Source organism: Dromaius novaehollandiae, chromosome 1 (assembly GCF_036370855.1).
Source record: "Dromaius novaehollandiae isolate bDroNov1 chromosome 1, bDroNov1.hap1, whole genome shotgun sequence".
Classification (NCBI taxonomy): Eukaryota; Metazoa; Chordata; class Aves; order Casuariiformes; family Dromaiidae; genus Dromaius; species Dromaius novaehollandiae.
The window spans coordinates 59,064,373-59,086,795 of record NC_088098.1 but is presented as its reverse complement, the minus strand read 5'-3'; the positions used below and the strand labels follow the sequence as shown (position 1 = coordinate 59,086,795).

General features: G+C 37.1%; 1 protein-coding gene across 1 annotated transcript in view; it reads left to right on the top strand.

The window, feature by feature from the left end:
• MYBPC1 (myosin binding protein C1) overlaps nt 1-22,423 on the top strand; it is an 83,569-nt gene that overhangs the window by 28,142 nt on the left and 33,004 nt on the right. The window contains 9 exon segments of the mRNA XM_064513889.1: nt 4,501-4,536; nt 5,838-5,873; nt 8,385-8,489; nt 9,964-10,112; nt 10,482-10,599; nt 11,861-11,912; nt 13,518-13,574; nt 17,530-17,696; nt 20,697-20,829. Of these exon segments, the coding sequence (XP_064369959.1) occupies nt 4,501-4,536; nt 5,838-5,873; nt 8,385-8,489; nt 9,964-10,112; nt 10,482-10,599; nt 11,861-11,912; nt 13,518-13,574; nt 17,530-17,696; nt 20,697-20,829 (853 nt within the window).

The window sequence follows — 22,423 nt, the reverse complement described above, 5'->3', positions numbered from 1 at the left end:
AGGAGATAACCAGCTAGAGGCTAGCTTTTGTATAAATTATTTATAAAACTGCTTCTGTGGCTTCAGAAGTAACAGATTGGGTACTTCCCTCAGCAAGGTTGAGATGGGAAAGATTTTGTATCTGAGTACAGTGATTCTAAGTGATCAGTGATTCCAAGATATCTGTGTGTCAGCACTTGCGACTTCTTTGCTGATAATTGTAAAAGAATAGCGCATTATAGGAATCTGGGACAGCCCCTCTCGGCAGTGCAGTCAGGCTATGCCTGAATCTGAGATCTAGCAAAGAAAGCTTGGTCTGAGCTGTTCATAGTTTTCACCTCATTTCTAAAAATTAGCAGCAGAAGTTAGGAAGATAAAGTATATCTATCTGTGTGTCTGTTTTACTGTTTTATTTCTTCTGAGTAGTCCTTGTCTGTGCGAAATTAAGTATTTATGTGCCTTTATGTTCACTGTAAAGTTAAGAGATGGAGGACAGAGTGATAAATTCTGTTATCTTACAGTTCTTTTGCTGTAAATCTGTAGTTTACACCAGTAAAAATAATTTTTGCATGCAGTAATCTTTTATAGCATTTCTAGTTTCAAAGCCATCTGAAGTAATTTAGTAAAAATTTTAGGATACATTTGAGTATTTGTTTTATTTTCAGAGCAAAAAGTGACTCAGAGGAAATCCTACCAAATTTACTGTGTTATCTCATACTGATTCATTTTATATTTTTCTGCCTTTGTTTTTTAATGTTAGCATTATCTTATATATTGAATATTGTTATCATTGTGCTCCCAAATGCTAGAATAATATTTGAAATTTAATATCAATTTGCTCATTCCTTTTTTAGGTTCCATCCAGCCACTCAGAGAGCTACTAAAATTTTTGCATGTTTTACTGATACCTTTTTCTCTAGGTTCCATTCAACCATCTACTAAAATGTTTGCATGTTTCAGCCTTGTATTTTCTCCAGGTTTCACTTATCCATATCCACTTATTCATCTACTAAAACTTCCACCGTTTTGTTTATGTGCTTCAGTTAGGATTTCCAAAATGCCAAGTCCCTTGATGGGACTGCTGAATACTCTTTGAAAATCAGGTATGTCATTGAAGGCACCTAGATTTTAAACTCTTGGTCTATAGAAAGATTAAACTGTGCTTCGTAATTTCAGCATAAATTAAAATGATTCAACCAGTGTGTTGAGTAACTCTGTATTTATATGAGTACCATGAAGACAAAGGTTCACTCTTTGCACTGTATACCTACCACCTATCTTAGTCAACCCTGAACTCTTATTCCAGGGTGCAGTAGTGCAGATACATTAAAGCACACTGAAGTCAACTGCAGCTGAAAATAGTGTTTCTGCCCTGTTCACCACTCCTGCCTATCTATTTCTGCTGTCTCTCTCATAGCCAGCTCCCATGGTTATGTGCAAGTGGGAGCAGGGGACAACCACAAAAATTAACTGGTTTACTGGCTCTCTTCTCATTAAATAAAGCTCGAGGTGCTGCTCCAGTGGAGTACATGTTTGGCTCTGTGGCACCAGAACTTTGTTGGTGGTGCATGGTTTTCAGTCTTCTTGACTGTAGCTTAAAAAAAAGAAAAAAGTAAAATAGAATCTTAATATTATTTTTCACTTCTGTAAAATGTTACATTTATCAACAATGTGACTAATGGCAGAATCACAGTTTCCCTTTTTCTGTGGTTGATTTCAAATTAGAGAAAATAAAAGGTCTAAAATTCTTGATATCAGTAATTCATATAAAGCAATAATTTATTACTTATATTTTGACAATTTTACAAAGCTGGTGCTGTCAGCAATCACATATTTTAATTTTGAAGTTATACTAATTGTAAATATAAAAAAGTTTTATATTAGCTACTTCTGAGATACAGAATGTTCTTTTTCTCTACCACAAAAACTTTACTCCTGACAGAATTTCAAGAGGCCCGGTTCTCAATTTATGTGATAATTTAGATACAAGGGAGCAAACATAAATGGTGTATTTGTTAATGGAAGGCCAAATAGCAAACATTTCTATAGAATTTCTATACATTTCTGTTTCTTTCAACCTACTGTGACATAACTCCTGTCATGCAACAGATAGCTAAATATATTCCATTGAAATTCTACTTGCAGAGGGAAAGGACAGTAAAATAATGATTGTAGTTCTACCACCAAGTCTAGTGGTTTTTTTGGATCTTTGTTATGTTTAAATAGATGTTATTGCTAGTGTAAACAATCATTCCTCACAGAAAACAAATTTATTATTTCTGTGGAAGCATTTTTCATATTTATTTAATAGTTAATTTTGTCCTGGAAGCCTAAGACATAAGGAGTGCTGGATTGATACAGTTACCCCATTTGTCAGAACAATCCTACTGGCATTTATTGCCTTTTCATACTCTTTCTATTTACAGTACATTCAACTGTGCATTCATTTTGATAGTTCTGAAATGTCTGGTGTGTTTAAGGTTAATATTTTGTTTGAAAAATGATAATTACAATGATGAAAACCCAGTGATCCTTCTGCAAAACAAATGACCACTTTTTGTTGTTTTAGCGTTTCAAATGTTTAAAGAAAATGAAACGAAAGTAAACTAGAGTAATCTGTTAATAATATGATTATCATACATCATCAAGTAGTGAGCATGACATCAAACATTTTATGCTGATTGATTTTATTATTTGTTTCTAGCTAGAGAGAATAAGTATCCTGTACCTCTTCAAAGTCATCACAACCACAGCAGTGATATTATTAACAAAAAACCATGAACACTCACTTCATATTTTCATGAAATATGCAGCCAAATTTCCAGTGGAATTTAGTCCTTCATTCTTTTAGTTGTTACCACAATATGTTAAAACATCTGATATGACTTTATCGTTACGATGCTTTCACTGAAAATCAACATCATCTGTCTGTGCTGATGCCAATGGAAGAAGCAGGTGATGAGAACTTTCCTACTCAAAGTATTCTTAACTTTTTAAACTATGAATAAGAAATCATTTTTGTAAGGTAACACATTAATCCTTCATTTATAGGCCTACCCTTTACAATTGCCATCCTGTTCTCAAGGTTGTTTTAAAAAGAAGTTTGATGAATCATTAAAAAAGAATGAGTAAAATGTTATGGCTAAGTAGCTGAATTCTATTATCAGCCTTTCAATTAGCCATCAGTGGTTAAGCAAGCATAAAAAATTAATATGACCAGAATGTTAAAAAATGCAATTATATTTTAGATATGATTTAGCCATAGCTATTACGTTTGTCCTTGAAGAAATAGACAGATTTTTTAAAAAGGTCAAAATCAAAAGGATCACTTCAGAGTTAAAATTTCATTCTGGAATCCTGATCTGAAAACAGAGGGAATTTTTTGTCTCATTAAAAATGTGGGTTTATGTTTTTCCAAGATTGTTCTAATTCAGCTACTTTCCCCTCCACTTTGAAAAGTTCTCCAGATGATTTTATGATACACTACAAAAGACACATATTATGTAACCTCCTTTACATTATATATGTATCATGTCATAAATGCATCTAGTTTATTCTAGCCTCCCAACTGCTGTACAGGTAATTTTAATATTTTTATTAATATGCTTTTAAGACACCAAGATGTTTTGCCTATTTTCATCAGAAAGTGATATATTCAAGGTTTCTCCAAGTCACCATCTAAAACTCAGTGAGAGTTAGGAGACTGATGTAAAGATTGTCTTTACCTTATCATTCTGGTATTCTAATAATTATGATTGCATTATTTCAGGCTTAAAGTGAGTTTCATGTTTTTCAGGCTTTTCATTTATATAAATAAATATAAATCATTATAGTGCTTGAGACTGAACATTTTAAAATACCTGGATAACAATTGCTCTTAGTGACTTAATGTCTGGTGATAGTCAACATTTTGTGTGATTAGAAGGAAAATCCAATATGATGATAATAATTCAGTCCTTATTTTAAAATCTTAACCTGTATACAGGAGAAAATTGAGTTGTTTGCTTCTTGCATTTTAGATCTTCTAATGCAGCAATTGCATAGTATAAATACAGTGGAGTATTTTTAACTGTTGTATATCTTGATTTAATGATGCTGAATGCATATATGGTGCCCATTTTAATTGCAGACATGAACATCAGGGAAACAGCATCTTCTTCAGAAGGTCAGATATATGGTTGACCTTGATTTCATTGTGGCTTTTTTGTATTTACTGTGGATTACATCTCTAACCAACAGAATCACTCAGCAACTTTCATATAAACTCATGTTTTAATAATAGATCACGGTTCACATCTCATTTTTCTTGTACTCGCTTGAAACATTAAGGTTTACCATTTCAGCTACTGAATTACTCAAAGCTTTCTTCATCGGTTTGAAGCTTCCATTGTGAGTGTTCCTGATTATTATGATTTTCCCCTTTCTTTTGCAGGTTTTGCATTTTCATGTAGTTGTTTTAAAGCAGATGATCGCCTGTGCTTTCATTTTCTTTATGTACTTTTTTATTGTATCTTTTCACAGATGAAGATGACACTTCAGTTAGCACTCCACCAGCAGGTTAGGAGTGTGGAAGTACTTTATGTGTGTATGTATGTATGTATTTTTCTCTGACTCATTAACCAAGAAAGAGTCCAAACCTTTGGACTGCACTCAAAACAATCATTAGAGAAAACGATTTTGAGGTGCCCTATGTTAAATTAATCTCTGTTCAGAAGTACAAGACCTTCATACCAGACAAGTTCTTTTTAGGTCCTGCCTTGAGATCTTCAGTAGAACTTCTGCCATTGGAAGGTAATATATCAGTTAGCAGCTCTGAAGGCAATCCGCCCTATCCATTCCTATTGACAATTATGGAGTGCATTTTTAAGCTTACTCCTGAGAGCAAATTCCAGAATTACAAATCAAACAGATGCCTTAAGATTTCAAATAGTTTTCTCCATAAACCTGTACATCACCTCACCTTAGTCCACCTGCCCTGCAAGCCAGCTAGAAGACAGATAGCTTGAACGTATTGCTCCAAGCCATCACTCAGCTGGCAGATAAAAAACCTTTAGCTGTTAGCATGAAAAGAAAAGCAACAGCAAAGGGGTCTGTCACGGTAGATGCACCACAGGAAATCTGGATATGCCAAAACCTCATCCTTCCTTCCAAGCATGGTATTTGTTAATTTGCTTTTTAAAAATACTGGACTATGATTGAAACAGAGGTTTTGAACACTAAACAAGGCTTTGCAGTGTGTCAAATGAAAAATATGCTTTTGATCATCATCATTGCCTTAAATGATCATATTTTCTTAAATCCTCCCAAAAGAATTGGGCTGAAACCTATCAGTAGCAGCACAGTGGTTAACACTAGCAGAAGACCTCATTGGTAAATGCTAAAAATATAGATAACATTTTAAATCACAGAACCCTAAAATTTCATTTTAACTACTTATCAGGATTTTGTTCAACCTAGATAAATAAATAGAATATTTAGAAAATTCAAAGTACTGTCCTTTCAGATAAATAATAGACTACAGAAAATCATCTATTATCTGGAACTACACAAATTATGGCAAAAATTGTCAGCTTCATGGAACCCTTCTAAGTATGAGCTACAGTAAAGGAAAGCTTGAGTGCGAATTGAACTAAATGAATTTAACTTTTCTAAAGAAAAGGGAGAAAGCAATCTGTTATTTTTTCTCTGTTGTTCACTTCCTTTTTCTGGTATTCGAGTAGTTCCTCATGGGTATGGTCCTAAATATTTATTCTAATCCTTTTGCATGAAGAACTAATGTTCTTAAAAGGCCAGTGTTCTGAGGTCAGTTAAACTGTGATCTCTGAACTAGTGTCATCTAAATTACTCTTCCCTTTCAGATGGTCCCTCTAAAGCAGCGGAAAGAAAAGATTCAGGTGAGACCTCCTGAAGAACCTGCTGACACAGTCCAATTTTTACATAATACAATTATATATTCATTTGATTTTAATTTCACTTTTCATACAGTATCAAACTTAAACTTTACAAATGCTTTTAAATATCAGAGAAAATAGGCTTCTAGTAGCTGAACTGGAGTGAAAGAAGACTCTGTTGCACAAGACAAGATGTGTATAAATCATTACACATACATACATACCTATCTATCTATATCTATTTCTATATAGGTAGATATCCAACTATTCCCTTCCTCCTCAGCCTGCAGGGTGACAGTGGCTTACCTGAATACAGGGCCCAGGAGAACGTAGGCGAATGGCTTTTTCTCACAGCTCAAAGGATGATGGGGAACACTTAGCAAAGTCATAATCTCTTTCTTCCCACTCTGGCAGGTAACACATACTGCACCCAATTTTGTGGTTTCAGGATTTGCAGTCTCTGGAACAAAATGAGCAGCTGGTACTTCAACCATGGTTACTGAACTGGCATAGCTGACCCATGCCAGGCCTGTGCATCCAAGTCAAGCCTATGTTTTGTTCTGTTTGTTTAATAAATAGGAAAACATTAAAATCCAGAGGAGGCCATAATCTATATGCTGTGTGGTACAGAATTAATGATTCCTTGACAGCTTCTTCCATTTATTAATATCATTTTTCCATTTCATCGCGTGTTCTGTTAGGTTTGTTACTGCGCATGACCAGTTCCTCTATCAAACCTTGTCATATCATCGTATTCACTCTCATTTGTCACTCTCACTTGTACTTACTTTAAGTGTTTTCAGGTACTAGTATATTATACTGGCATAATCTAGATAGAGTACATATAGATATGTACCTATCTATATACATGTGAGTGCATGTATGTCTGTGTATATGTTTTCATTTTTGCATATGTATATGTATGTGTTTATATGTAAGAAATATACAAGCAGACATATACAGAGTTGTTAGGCACACTACCCGTAATTAATTGAAAGATTGAAAGGCAAAGACTTTATAGCAGAAATATCTAGCATTTTTCATTTTCCCATGATTGACCAATGTGCCATGAGCTGTGTTCCACTCATGTGCGATGGCAATTTTCATGAGTTATTAAGGCTCCTTCAGCAGTAATCTTTACATAGTAGAAAGACAATTCTGACTTCTGACAAATGAGTTTCTACAGAAAATACTGAACAAAAAAAGAAACTTTTAATTTCAACAAGGAGACTGGACTAGAGGAAAAGCGCTGTGTGATTGGTTCATCTTATATGCTAGTTATGATACCAAAACCAAAAAGCCAGTGGATAAACTATAAAAAACTACCTTCCACTCAGAAATGATTAGAAGTCCAAGGAGAATAAGGAATGCAGGTCTGACTTGAAAGAGATGCCCTGCTTTGTCCAGTATACCTATGCATTTCTACATTTGCTCTACTTTTCAGCACTACCAGGGTAACACTGTCTTCACTCATTCTCCCCTCTGCCCTGGCCCTAACTCCTCAAACCAAAGAGACACTGGCATTTGGACTCCACAAGTCCTCACTTGGAATGAGACACATACTTTGCCTCCCTGCAGAAAGGAGCAAGTATCCCACAGACATTCACCATCTTACTCTCCATGGCTTTTTGAGGGAGGGAATCAGCTTGGAACAGGGTTTTGCGTATATTTTCCCAAGATGCAACTGCACAGCACAAAGCCAGGGCTGTTCAGATAAGCATAAACACCAGAAACATATAGCTGTGTTAGCACAGTTCTCTGCCTTGGGGAGACCATTTGCTTGCTTCTTCTCTCAGTATCATTGTTCATTTTTGGTTCCAAAATCTCATTGACTTCCAGAAGAGAAGGTGCTATGTTTGAACAAGTGGCAGAACCATTTCCTTCTGACAAACTACTTCCCTGTAAAGTATCAGCCTGTGCACAGGGTAGGACATGTTATTGATTGATACCCAAACTCTCTGCTTCTATCACTGTAGAAGAGAAATGAAATTCAAAAGTAAGCATCTTCCCCACCCTATTTTGCTACCAAAGAGGAAAAACTAGCTTGTACAAGCAACCAAGTTTGGGATTGAGAGATACCTACAAAAACTATGCATTGGGCCATCATATGTGTTTTGTTTGTGCTTACAGCTGTTTGTGTTTTCAGAACTTCCTTCACTGGTTTCTGTTCTGAAAAACAGAGCTGGCCTTTGTGTACTGCATCTGTAAAGCACTCATGGTTGAATGCTGGTGCCATTCAAGTCACACAGTATCTGCGTTCGCTGATCAGGTTCCCCTCTTCCTCCCTGATAGTTTCATTTTCTATCATCACAGAGATAGCATTCTTGCAGGAACTGTACACAATGTGACAGCCAAATAATGGATGTCAGTGTGAACAAAAACTTACATATCTTTCAGGACATCTGAAGAGAGAGATAATAGGGTTAGAGAGTTTAATAAGTCCAGGTAAGTGTATTTTGGAGGGAGTAAAATATGTTCAGATAATTGACATTTCCTTTTCTCTCTGCATATCAGTATGGTCCATTGGAGAAGGAGCTCCAGAAGAGACAGAAAAGCATGACGACTCCCAGAAATCCACTCTATTCATTGAAAAACCTCAGAGTGGTTCAGTGAGTGTTGGTAAGTGCTTAAAAACAAAATCAAAAGCTGCTTCCAGAAAGACAGAGACTGAGATAGAGACTGGAAAGGCACGTGCAGTTCATATAACATTCAAATTCCTCCCTCAGCGACAAGTAATTCCACTGATTTTAGTTGGATGTGAACCCAAGTCTTCGAAGGCAAAACAGAATGTACCAAGAGAGACAATAACCAAATGCTTAATTCAAAACAAACTTTAGAACTAGTCGTTTACTGAGAGCAACAGCTGAGAGAGTTTCTGGAGAATATGAGCACTATGTTGATGTTAGCTGTAATGTTACTGATGCATCAGGAAGGTCTACCCAATGGACTGCAATCCAGCTTAGAGATTCCCAGGCTGGCTTTTGTACTCTACAGCTATGTGTAAATTAGCAAGTAGACCCATCAGAGCAGATCTCTATAGTGAAACAGTTGGTAACAAGGACCTGTCACCAATACTAGAAGCATTCTGGAGGCATTTGCTTTGGATTAGCTCTAGACTAGTACAGTGGCTAAATACCTATTAGCACAACCGGTAACTTGGAGCACAACTAGTAATTCTCAGAGTACGTCTTTTGTTTTAGTTCCACCTTGAATCTTTCATTCCTTGAGGAATCCAGTTCAAGACCGCCCTGTGATATAAAACAGAGAACAGTAAATGGGGACAGTTACAAGGTTCACTTCAAACCTGCTCTCCTGAGCCAGACTAAAATGTTAATATAGCTGTACCATAAGAGCTGCATCTTAAGCAGTCTAGCAGCAATGCTGCAAAGTTCAGTACAGGCTACTTAGTATTTCTTCTATGTAGTACAATCCACTAATAGGTGGTCAGGTTGTTTTATATGCACTCTCATTCTTCTCAGTTTCTGAGTAGAACAAAAGTACTTGGGAGAATTTATGTGGTAAATAAATAGAAGGAATTAGATGTATTCTTCTCTGAAGCTCATAAATGTTAGGATGGAAACTCAACAGGGACTGGGCAGTGATGTTCTGAAAATCAACCTAACTTTCACTATTCCCAAGTTATTGTGTACAGAAGAATCTTTCCCCTCCCTTTTCAGCTTAAAGAATTAATGATGGGAATGCATGAAGAGCTCCAGGCTTTCTTCTCCAGCCTGTGAATATATTTGTGCTACACACTGCCTGGTAGCCCAGGGACACCTCTGCTTGTTTTAAGCAAGCAAGCTCAAATATTGGGAGCAATTCACCCATGACAACATGGAGTTTTGCCTGGACCAATTTATCCTGCTTCTCAGATGGCTCAAGCTCCACATTGCCATGGTCAGAATGCTTCCAGGACCAAAGTCATTACTCTCTAAAACACTCTGCAGTATTCTCATAGCCTGTGCGACTTCATCTGATTCTTACTGTCATGGTAGAGCTAACACATGGAGATTGCAACAGGCAGTAGTAAAAGAAACTTGTACAAACATGACTGACCAACCATGTGTTGAATTATTCTTTCTCTTTTTAAAAGGTGAGAATATTACATTTATAGCCAAAGTAGAAGCCAAAGATCTTCTGCGAAAGCCGAATGTTAAGTGGTTTAAAGGGAAATGGATGGACCTGGCCAGTAAGGCGGGGAAGCACCTGCAGCTGAAAGAGTCATTTGAGCGTCACACAAAGGTGTGTCTTTGCTTTTCCTTCTTAAAGAAGCAAAGCTCCAAAGAGGGCATAAAGATCAGTTTAAGACAATAGATAGAGATTCAAGAGAAGTGGATTTAAATCCTGGTTTCACCATGAAGTTTTCAAGGATGCTCTCAGATCCTGAGCAGAAACAAACTATTCTGCTTTGCCAATGCAGGACAAGCAATGGTGTGGAAATCAAAATTTTGAGTTGCCATTTGTGGGTTGCAGTTTCTTTCCGGAGTTCTTTATTTAAGTTATTCCTTATTCTTGGCTTAGGAATGAAAGAACAAATTTGCAGCAAATTTTAACTTGTGCTTTGTAGAAATGCATCATCCACATTAATGAATAATTATGTTTGTTTTTTAGATTCATACATTTGAGATGCATATCATTCAAGCCAAGGAAAACTTTGCAGGGAACTACCGCTGTGAAGTATCTTATAAGGACAAGTTTGATAGTTGCTCTTTTGACCTTGAAGTCACTGGTAAGATTCCACTTGTGTCTAGCTTTATAAAGATTTCTTTTTTTACATGAAATGCCACATAATTTAGTTCAGAATCTTTAAATTAAGCAATGTTTTAAATGAACTTTTTAGCATAGATCTCTGAGAGGTCTTTTAAGTGTCTGTGATTCGTTATTTAAATGAGCATTGGGATAGGTACTGACTATATGAGACATTTAGGATTGATCCAAAAATTAGGTAAAACTCCTGCTGAATTCAAATCAAGCTCTGGCAAACAAAGCAGAGAGCTAGGCCTAAGACTATTCAGGGAGTGAGATTTCCTCTGGTCACATCTGAAGAGAGAGGCATGGAATGGGCCTAGTTCCCTAGTGCTTTGCATCCTGTTAAAATACGGTATGAACATACACCTGAAAGCCTTTTCTTCTACTCTGCATTAAAATAAAGAATAGCACAATGTGCATAAGACTAGTGATTGATGCCTTTGACTATTTCTGCATTATAAAAGGGCTTATTCCTGCAAACATTAACCCACAAGCTTATCTTTTCCTTAGAAAGCAGTTCTGTCAGCACAACAGAGTACATGCATACCTGCACAATCAGGCTGAGAAAGATAGATGTCTTCCCAGATTCCAGAGCCAGCAGCCAGTAGACGAAATAGTTGTTCACCCTAATAAAAAACACCTACCAAATTGCCTAGATCAGATTGTTCATTCATCATCTGGGGAAGCAGGCCACAGTTAAGGGAATATCTGACAGATGATTGACAGTCCAAGGAGGCTAGGAACGTGTGTGTATTCACAGGCCAGCTAGGCAAGAGGCCAGCACGGCTGCACGCATTAGCTTTCTGGGCATCAGGACCATTTAATTTGATTAGCTGGCACAAACAGGTAATTCACACAAGGGGGATTCATCCTTGTGCCAAGGATCAGCATGACTCTGTAGCTGTAGAGAAGAGTGTCTCTGATGCTGAGTTTATTTAGAAACTGAAAGATGCAAGCAGGACAGAAAGCATGGGGAATGGGAAGAAAAAGGGCAGAACCTGAATGTAGGTGGAAGGGGTTGCGAGAGAAACATTACAGAGACTGGTCTCATACGCAGAAATGCAGAATGTAGTTTAGAGAAATGCATTAAAAAAATTTAGCTTTGCACTAATCATGTTTGCATTTATCAGAGCTTAATACCAAATAAGCACAGACTGTGGTCACTTAGCAGGACACTGAAAGAATTTCATATACCAAGACCAAATTACATTTTTAATTCTTGTATTGTTATTATTCCACAGAATCTTCTCAGGTTGTTCAATCTATTGACATCAGATCTGCTTTCAAAAGAAGGTAACCTCAAATGCTGATCCTATGAAGTTCCTCAGTAATGGATGCTGATAGCATGTACAGAGCTTGCATCAGCCCTAGTAGATAAATGTATCAAGTACTTTTAAAAAGGTTTTTTTCTTGAAGATTAAAGAAATGGGGTCTATGGAGGTTGGAAGTGTGTAGAATTGAGTAGTTACAACTCATAGAAGGTACATAAAATATTAAATACTCTGCTGTGAAAATATAGTGTCATTGCTTTAAGGGGAGGTGCAATGTATAAGACAGAATTAAATATTTGTTTCTTTAGAGGTTTTTTTTTTAATCATATTTTCATTCAGTAAAATATTCTAATGCATGTTGCCTGAAAATTGTTGGCTGCAATATGAAAGTTCATGGTCCCAGTCCTGTACTGATCAAAGGCAAAGACGAAATTCCCACTGATTTCAAAAAGATAGGAGTTGGTCCTATGTTATCTTGCAGCAAAAAGTGTGTCATAAGGGCATCAGAAAAATTACAAATGATATATTGCAGAGGCTGTACGATAAAGCATTGTGTCTGAAGTCTTTTCCTTTATTAGTCACCTTGAGATAAAACAGCTATTAAAACCAGTATAATGATTTTGTCTTTATATTTTATGCAGAAAATGGTCTTACTAGGACAGAAATATTTAGACTGAAAATGTTTTATAGACAGAAAATGAATGTAATTTGTTAATTTACACATACAAGCAAATTTGTGACTCAGAGGTAACTTTTTATTAAGAGAGATGTGATTTAAAGAGTAAATGCAAAAGATACTAAATTCAAGGTGCACTCCTTTCTTCAGCACATTTTTTTAAAAAGTGCAATGATTATTCTGTTCAAGCAGAAGAAAATATGACTTTCTAAGGAATACCCTGTGTGCAAAATCTGGGATGAAATCTTGGCATCATTTGACTTCATATTTTCAGGATTTAGCTCTTATTGTTCACAAACATTGAGGGCATTACTTCAGTATATATGTATTTTATAATAAGATTTTACTGCTTAACATCACATAATAGAAAGGGATGCACCTTCCTAAGACTATGATTTCATCTATATAAGTGTACACTTTCTCCTTTTCTTTTTTTTAACTGATTTCTTCCTTCATTTAGAGAGAAAGGTTAAATCTTAAGTGTAATGCTTCGCAATCTGGTATTTGACATGGCAATGCATTGTTAAATGCATCACACACAGCAATGCAAATCTTTGTTTTACATTCATAGCAAAGATCAGCACAAGCCCTTTGTTTTTATATGCATACACTACTGAAATGAAAAACAAAGCTCTTTGTGTTGACTGGCTTAAATTTATTTGTGTTACTGAAATTAACACAAATCTTGGCAAATTTATGTATAAAATTACAAAAATTTGTCATCTAAGTAAAATAGCAAGCAATACAAACCTTTGTGTTATTTTTCACAAGTGCCAAAGGCAACATAACTTGTGCGAAAAAGAATACAAGTTTGTGTTGATTTTATACCATTAATTGTGTGTCTGGACAGAGTTGCATATATGAGAGCAATGTGTGTAGAGTGTTTGCAATGTGTGTTGTCCAGGTCTTTCTGTATTAAACAAAGATTTGATCTTTTTCTATTAATAACAGCGGTGATGGACAAGACGATGCAGGAGAACTTGACTTTAGTGGTCTCCTGAAACGTAGGTGAGAACCAAATGATGCAGTGAGCAGGTGTGGATTGCAAACCGTTAGGTTCGCACACAGAAAGAGTCAGGTGTAGCATTAATATCTTCTTAAGAATTTTGTGATCTTTCACTCTTTTCAGTGTTTCTAACTATCATTGTCATAAAATAATATGCAAATGTTCAGTTAATTGTACCTGTAAGTATGTGTGCAGAAAAGAAGCCTCAGATCTGAGTGTACCCAGAAAAAAGTGAGCAACAACCTAAAGAGACCAATAACATTTAGTTTACTTGCTATTTCTTTTGTGTTCGCATGGAGGGTAAAAGGGGAGAATTTCCTACACAGGGATGAGGAGTTCAGAAAATTGAGTCTTGCACAGAAGTAAAAATTGCAAGGGTTAAATCTACCCTTTTCAGTAGATCTTAATTTGATTTTCATGAACATCCTGAGATCAAAAATCATATATCATGGTTTCAAAACTTAGAGAATGGTATTAATTCTTTGTAGCTTTCTGTTTCAATATGTGCAAGCAGACGTTCAGTGGTGTTATATTCAATTTTAATGCAGTGATGGGGAAAAACTTCGGCATATCTTTCTCTGGGTTCACCTTGAAAATCTGATGTTACCATAGTTACGTCTCCAGCTGTTTTAGACCTTAGACCCAGTTTAGTCTCTTAACAGATTAAGACAATTCATGGTGAAGAAAAATTCACTTACCCACCTACATCAGTTAGTCATTTCCTCATTTTTTTAAATTTATCACAGAACTTGCAGAAAATTTTATATACCACAGAAATCATTGAGAGCTGAACATAAAGAACTGGAAAAAGAACTAGACCTTTTCTCTTATCTACAAGTTACTCTGAAAGGGAAAACCCCAATATGCAGTAATAATTACACAGAAGTTCACAATGTGCTCACGAACAGGTTGCCCAGAGAGATTGTGGAGTCTCCATCCTTGGAGATATTCAAAAGCTGTCTGGACAGGGTCCAGGGCAACATGCTCTAGGTGACCCTGCTTGAGTAGGGGGGTTGGACTAGATGATGTTCAGAGGTCCCTTCCAACCTCAACCATTCTGTGATTCTGTGGTTCTGTGATTCTGTGAAGTATGATGGCGAGGATGGTATTTAAGCAGCTAAAGTATTTAACTTGTTTCTTACAAAGGAAAAAATGTCCATTGCTGGAATCACTGCTCTTAAATAGGAGTTAAACAAGTTAAACCACTGCTTTTAAGCAAGAGTGGAGTAGTCAGGGAAAGTAGGAAGGCTGAAAGTAAAAGTAGGAGGTGAAAGAATTACGTGAACCAACTCACATCCACCAGGTCTTTGGTTTTTTTCATCTTCTCATCCCTAATTAGGATCTTCAGTTTGACATTTTATCATACTAATACAACTTACCATGACAGTTCTCGTGACTGCCTGTGGGGTGTTTTATTGGTAACATGAGATTTGCATGTAAGAGGCCTTGGTGTTCTTGTGGAAAGAGAAATGTGAAATGAAAGTCACAATCACGTCATTAACAAGTAACTCACATGTTTTATTAGATAAATACTGTATAGCATATAAACATAGTGTAACTACTATGTGGTTAATGGGCAAAGCAAACTTTCAGTTTTTAAACACCATTATTTAATATTGGTGAAACCAGTGTGTCACCGCCTTGCTTCAGGCACTGAAATGCAACCTCATACTTATGAATAAAAAAGCTGATTGCTACTTAATCCCCAGTGTGGATATTAATATCCATTTTTATCAAGACAAATGCAGGTCAATTTTTCAGTTAATTTCAACTTTTCAATTAATTTCAATTTTTCAGGAGGCAATGTTGCCTCTTGAAGGTGTATGTCTTTTTTTTCATGTGGTTTTATTACAAAGAAAAGAGCTAGAACTTTTCACCTGTGGTGCATAAATACTTGAAATATGTTTTTTAAAAAAACCCTAAATGCATAGCATCTATATACTGCCTACTTTCTAATTTCATGCTGGTCTTGCAGGAAGACAAACCAGTTCTTATCTCAGTAAGACACCCTATGACTGGTTATGCTTCGTCAATGCAATGGGCCATAAACAGCACGAAATTCTAAAAGGCACAGGATTTCAAAAACACTCAAACATTTAGGTCCTTTTTTTAAAAAATACATCTTTCAACAAAATGCACCTTTTCAGGGGAAAGATCTGAAAGAGATTTTGTAGCTAAATCAATCTGGTTAGAAAATACCAAACATTGTTTGCCCACTACCCACAGCAGAAACTATTGTGGTCTCAGAACAAAGTCGGTTTGCTCTAAGTGGCAAAGTTTGTCCTCCAGTTACACAAGAGGAAAAAGAGTCTGGAGAAAATTATTTCAAACTGGTTGAAAATCAGGATACTCTAACTGATCCTCATTCTCAACTACTGCCTGATTTAAGGGGGCATATTTTCTTGAGTCACATGGATATGTGAGTGTCACTCTCCCTAGCATGGATAGGAGTTGCATGACAAGCGGCCAGCCCTTTGAGATGACAGCTCTATCACATAGGGTGCATCAGGTTTTACATATGTTTGCAAGCTGATTTTGACCTGCTGCCAAGCAGAAGGAATCTCAGTGAAAAGACAGTATTCACAGTATGTAGTCAGTCTCCAGAAATCATGAGCACAAACAAAATACAAAATTACATACATGAAAGGATGTCTAAGAATTATTCAAAGAGAATGATATAAGTATTTCAAAGAATCCTCTGTGAGAAGTTTTTTTCCTTTTTAAAGTAACACTGGCATACTAGGAAAATTAATGAACCTCATGGATTAAACAACATAATGTTTTTTCCATAATTACTCATCCAATTATGCAGGGATTCTCAGGGATCCCAGTGCTACTTTCTGTATTACTTTAAACAAAATTCCCTTTCTGACTTGATAGATCTCAGCTCTAACACTATCTCACAGCAAAGCTCATTCGTTTTTTAATTTCTTATATATGTATTTTCTCACTCTGGTACCAAAAGTGCTGATTTTGTTAGACCAGCAAGATTAAGTCAGAATGAACCTGGTCTGACAAACCTACAGGAAACAAGGTCAAGGTTTCTGCTCCACTTCCTGGATCATTCTAGCAGTTTACTTTTTTGAGCTAAGCTGTCAATCTCAAAAATGATCATTTTGTTTAGGATGCTTCCGTTGTTCTTTCACTTAATGGTTTCCCCTGTGAAAATAATTATCTATACGTCATTGTTTGTCTTAGCTCAAGTATAAACTTTGAAGTTATATACACTATGGTATTCAAGCTTCTACATGAAGGTCTATGAGGCCGTTATAGACCAATACATTCATCTTGCAAGTCCAGGTTGGTGTGGAAATCCCCAGTTCCTATCCATATGCCAATTTTAAACAAATCTGAGAAGCACTGGTATAGCTATAAATTGGTACAGAATCACCTGGATTTCAATATGTCCTTTCACAGGTCACCACTAGTAACAGTTACAGGGACTCAGGGTTGGATAGCTTTTTTATATAATTATGAAATGTATGGATTAGGCTCAGATTTCAGTTGTGCTATCATAAATCATAACTGATTCCTTTGGAGTTACAGCAGATAAAACTGATTTAAGGAGGATTAGCCCACTTGCTATTATAGGGCTATATTATCAAACTAATCTTTTTTATAATGAAGAAATATAAAAACTTTCATAGCTGATTACATCAGAGAAGGCCAAACTAAAACTCGTATCCAAATTCTCCTTACGCTTTGGAGAGATATCAGCTAAGGTCAGAATATCATTCTGAGCTATTCCACTGACATTGAGTAAGGCTAGGGCTTGAATTCCCTTACTAATAGGCCTTTGAAAGGTCTGTCTTCAAAGTGAAGTAAAAAAAATTGATGTCAGCCTTCAAATTTTGGCGAAAACATTTCTAACCTCACCATGGACTCAGTTCCACCTTTCTTCTGGTGTGATGAGGCCTCACTAACTCTTCTCCCACAATTTTATTTTGCTACTGTTAGGGAGATAAAACAACAAGAGGAAGAACCTGAGGTAGATGTGTGGGAGCTCCTGAAGAATGCTAATCCCAGTGAATACGAGAAGATTGCTTTTCAGTATGGTATCACTGACCTGAGGGGCATGTTAAAGCGTCTGAAGCGCATGCGCAGGGAAGTGAAGAAGAGTGCAGGTATGGATAAGGCAGAATATTCCTGCGTTCCATAGTCAAACATGAGCATCCACTTTAAAAGCCCAAATGTACTGCATTTTCATGTAAAGGGGGGGGGGGGGGGTGAAGCCTGCCCCAGCCTGCCCACTGCCCCTCCAGCTTTCTCAAAGAAACTGCAAGGAGTTAATCAGAAGAAGGCTTGGTCCACTGCAGTTAGTGTAAACACCTATCCCATTCAGTGCCTACGAAAATTGTCCCTCTCTCTTGGCCAAACAATAGTTTTTACTAGCACAAAGTCCCCCAGATATGTGGAAAAGTTTTGCCTGATTAAACAATATAGGAATTAGACCTTGTATTATCAGTAATATCTTCTGCTTTAAAATGGAGTCATTCCAAACACATCCTTCGTTCTTCACCGTTTCATTTTGCACTTAATTTTGACATTTATCTGAACTCTCAGCTGGATTGAAAACCCTCCCTGCTGTGTGGGATAAGCACATTCTGGGCTGTCCCTCCCCATCCACCATACTGAATAATATGAGTGGTGCAATACATACATAAATATAGATATGTGTTCATATGTATGTGTGTGAATATATATGTATATATAAAATATATGCTTATATTGTGTAATATGTATACACACACATACGCATATAAATACAGCACACTGCCCATAATAATATTCTGGCCTTTGCTTGTTCCTGGAGAGCATTTCAGAATGGGATGTAGTATACATCTGCTGCTCCACCAGTTTCCTGGAGGATTGCCTCTTGTGTAGGTGAAATCCCCCACCCTTCATGAAATGCAGGAAACTTCCCAAAGGAAAGGAAGCATGGCCAAAAATCTCTTTATGCCATACTGGTTCTTACCCCTTAAATCAGTCATGGGTACCAATGGTAAATGGGTGAATTTATAACGGTCTTCAAGCTACTCTGACTTCTGCCAAGGACTGGGCCAAGACTTAGCTTGTGTCAAAACGTGGTGAATATGAAGACAGTGCAAAACTATTTTTGCTCAATGTTTTTGATTCTGCACTGAATTTGATGTGGCCAGATCAGATATTCTGGATCAGTATCTTGATATATAGATACATATATTTCAGTTTGACTTACATTCTTAGAAGTAAAATAAACTGTTGTACTTCAGTCTTCAAAGGCAATTTGAACTGATTTATAGCCAGCTGGACATTCAAAGAGCCATATTTTTTTCCTTGCTCTTAAAATAATTTGTTTTCTAACATTCTAGTGTACAAACTCATGAAGAATGATATAGAAAAGGTCAGTCTGCCGTTTCTCTTTTCCCCCTCCTCAAAGGAGAATAAGGAAACATCCAGTATAAAATAAAAATAACAAATTTAAAATTATGAAATGGAAATACCTTTGTATCTTCTTACACATTTAATTAACTTAGAGATTTCTCATCCAAAAGATGTTGTTGAGACACAGTCTGCTTGAAAGAGACACTAAGAGTTCATCTAGAAAATAAGAACACAGCTTCTCTCAACAAGTACAAAAGTTAGCATAAAATAGCCTGTAGTAATCCAGCTGCCTGATACACCCTCTCTCCTCCTCCATCACCAGAGGCACATTAATTTTTATGGACATCTTTTTTCATTTGCCATTATATCTGATTCTGGCCACTATTGAGGGAGGGAGGAATGGAGTTGATGGGCTTTGGCTGAGCCACTGTGGTGGCTCCTCTGTTCAGGGGCGCTCCCTGAGAGGTGGAAGATGGGGAAACTCCTCACCGTACCCCGTGAGACTGGTGCAGGAGGAATGGTGGAAGCTGGTGCAGGAACTGCACAGCTGGCAGGAAAAGCTGCTCCCTATGCAGATGCATCACATGGATGTGCTTGGATCTTGCAAAGGGAGAAGCCCTCAGCCCCTGGGACTGTTCTATCTGCTCCCTCACCCCAGCTCCCTGTTGAGTAGGACAGAGCTGCCAATCATATCAGGATTTTTCAGCAGACAGGGTTTTCCCTATAGGAGGATCTCTAGATGGTGGGGGAAATGTGCATTGTACTGACTGGCTGGGAGTAGGTTGTTTTTCCCCTCACACCACCTTTTATTGTCAATTGAAATCTGTTACACTGCAGCCAGATACACAATAAATCCTGCTCTAATTCAGTAGCTCTACTCCTGCTGTGTCAATACATCGAGTCCCTTGCAATCAGATACAGGCATGATGTAAACCTTATCAGAGTCTGCTTCCTTAGCTGTGGAAAATTTTCTTGTGGCACCATTTATTTTTGAGCCACTGGATATCAGTTCTTTTGGGTCTGACTGTTGTGGCTGGCAATAACTAAAAAGTCAATGATAACATGTTTTGAAATATTAGAGTTGCACCTGCCTTACCCTGCCCGGTGGCGTACTTCTGCACCTCAGAGTCTTTTTGAAAAGCCCTATGAGGAGCCATCCACTGACAACTTTTGCCTGGTTTCAAATATTTTTGCAAATATTTTACAGCTGTAACATTTATTACAAGTGGAATTGTAATTTGCACCTTGCAACCAACAGAAAGAATCAAGAAAGATAATTTGGCTTTTAGCCACACCAGTGTATTTATTCTGATAGTGGGAAACCCAGTAGGTGTTCTAGCTTGTAATTCCCAGTTAACTTACACAGCAGTACTAATAGAGAACGCCTTCATAACAGATTCATTGTAAATGAATCCATAGCACCAACTGTATACAGTTTAATTCTGACATACTGCTTTCTTGGCAAGCTGTTAAAGTTATGTCTACCCAATACTGTCCAGAATATGTTCACACTGCAAAGTCATAAAGAGATACAAGCTTGAACTGGGTCAGGATAATCAGATTGGCATAGCTCCGCACTTTGGCTAATACTGTTTCTGGAACATAAACTGATTCATTTGGACTAGTCTAAGAATGTAGAGTGGTGCATAACGTATGTATATTCTGACAGCTTTGATAAGATTTATGCAATGTCCTTTCACCATTCATATTCTCATTAGTTTCTCATCTTCTTTTATAATAATACTCTGCTTCTGCAACAGCTTTTTCCAAAGGTCTTGATCCTGCATATCAGGTGGATAAAGGAGGTAAAGTAAGGTTTATGGTGGAACTGGCAGATCCAACAGTGGAACTCAAGTGGTATAAAAATGGCCAAGAAATACGACCAAGTGCAAAGTAAGTGGCTTTACTGAATGTGAGTAATAAAACATATACATATGTCCTTCCTTGGCAAATATGTTAAATAAGTCTATCTCTCTTTGCCCAGGTTTGCATCAATTTTATCTCCAACATTTGATTATACTGAAACTATGCAAATTATGTCATAGTGCTCATGATCTATATTACTTCATAGAAAAGTCCCTGTACGCTGTGTTAATGTAGATTGTCTCCTTTGCCTCAAGAGAAGAAAATTAAAGATCCCCAACAAAACATGGAGCCATGCTTTACTTCGTAGTTTTTTTAAAAATTGGGAAGCATTGTGCGTAAATAAATCTCTTGTTCTCAGTCTTATGTCAGAAGGTCAGAATTTTTCTATAGTAATTGTGTACAAAGAGGAGATGTTTATCATCACATACTTGCCAACCTGACTCATAAACCACCCGTTACATTATCTCTAAGGAGCACTGCCTGCAAATTAGATGACCAGTATTAGGGAGGAAAGGGGAGCAAGGTTTGTCTCACCTTCCACTAACCAGTTAATACTCGTGCTGAAGTCAGTGACCTGCATTAGCTCTGGTCATGTACAACTTTGGTCATGTACGACAGGTCTAGCTTACATACACTCAAACGTCATCATCTTCTTGCATAATATCACCTGCATACTGGCTTACACTCTGGCTTGTATCTGGAACAAGTAAGTGGCTTTTCAGATGCAGACACTCGAGTACAAGTAGAGCAATGCTGGAACTTGAGCCCTGTCCCTTATGCATTGTAACCAGCTTTCATGACCTGATGCAGCAAATTCCACTCCAGGGTCAGACACAGCTATGGCTGATAATGTACAGCTAGTCATAGCTTTCCTGTTCCTCAAATATTGCTCAACAGCACAAAATCGTAGCACCTTTCTCTTTCTGACCCTATGAAAAATAACTATTAGCAAAAGCCCTGTTACAGAGAATAGCAAATTCCCTTTAATCTGTTGCTGCTTAAGTCAATGGGAAGGATTTGGAGTAGTATTTGTGACTGGCAGAAAATACCTAACAAAGAGGGTATCTTTTCTTTAGCCCCTTTGTCTGTCACGAGCAGTTCAGAACTGTTTCACAGGCAGATACACGGATACCTCTCTAGTAGAAGGACCTGTACCGAATGCCCCAGTGCATTTCTTCCAGGCTGCTGAAGCAGCTGTCAGAGGCTAATGAGCTTTGGTCATTACAAACCTGGAGCAGATCTAAACTGGTGACATAAAGGTGAAAGGCTCCATATCCTGTTACCAAAACCCCATATCCCATTACTGATCTCTTGTGCCATCTGGCCTACAAATAACAGTAACTTCTTAATCTTGGCTATTATTGTACTTTATAAAAATGCTAAGAGTGTTGGAATGAAGATGGTCTTCTGTTACTGGTTATTTTCATCTTTACTCATCTAGAGTTTCAGACACTATTTTATTCTGACATCCTTCAGAGCATATTATTTTTCTTATTTTTTCATATCATCTAGCCTGGGATTTTTGAACAAGCCAGAACATGCTAGTTGACACTCAACCCTGTAGCTTTTTTTTGCTACAAGGTCTATAATATTTCTTATCCTTTCTGTTGAATCCTGGAAT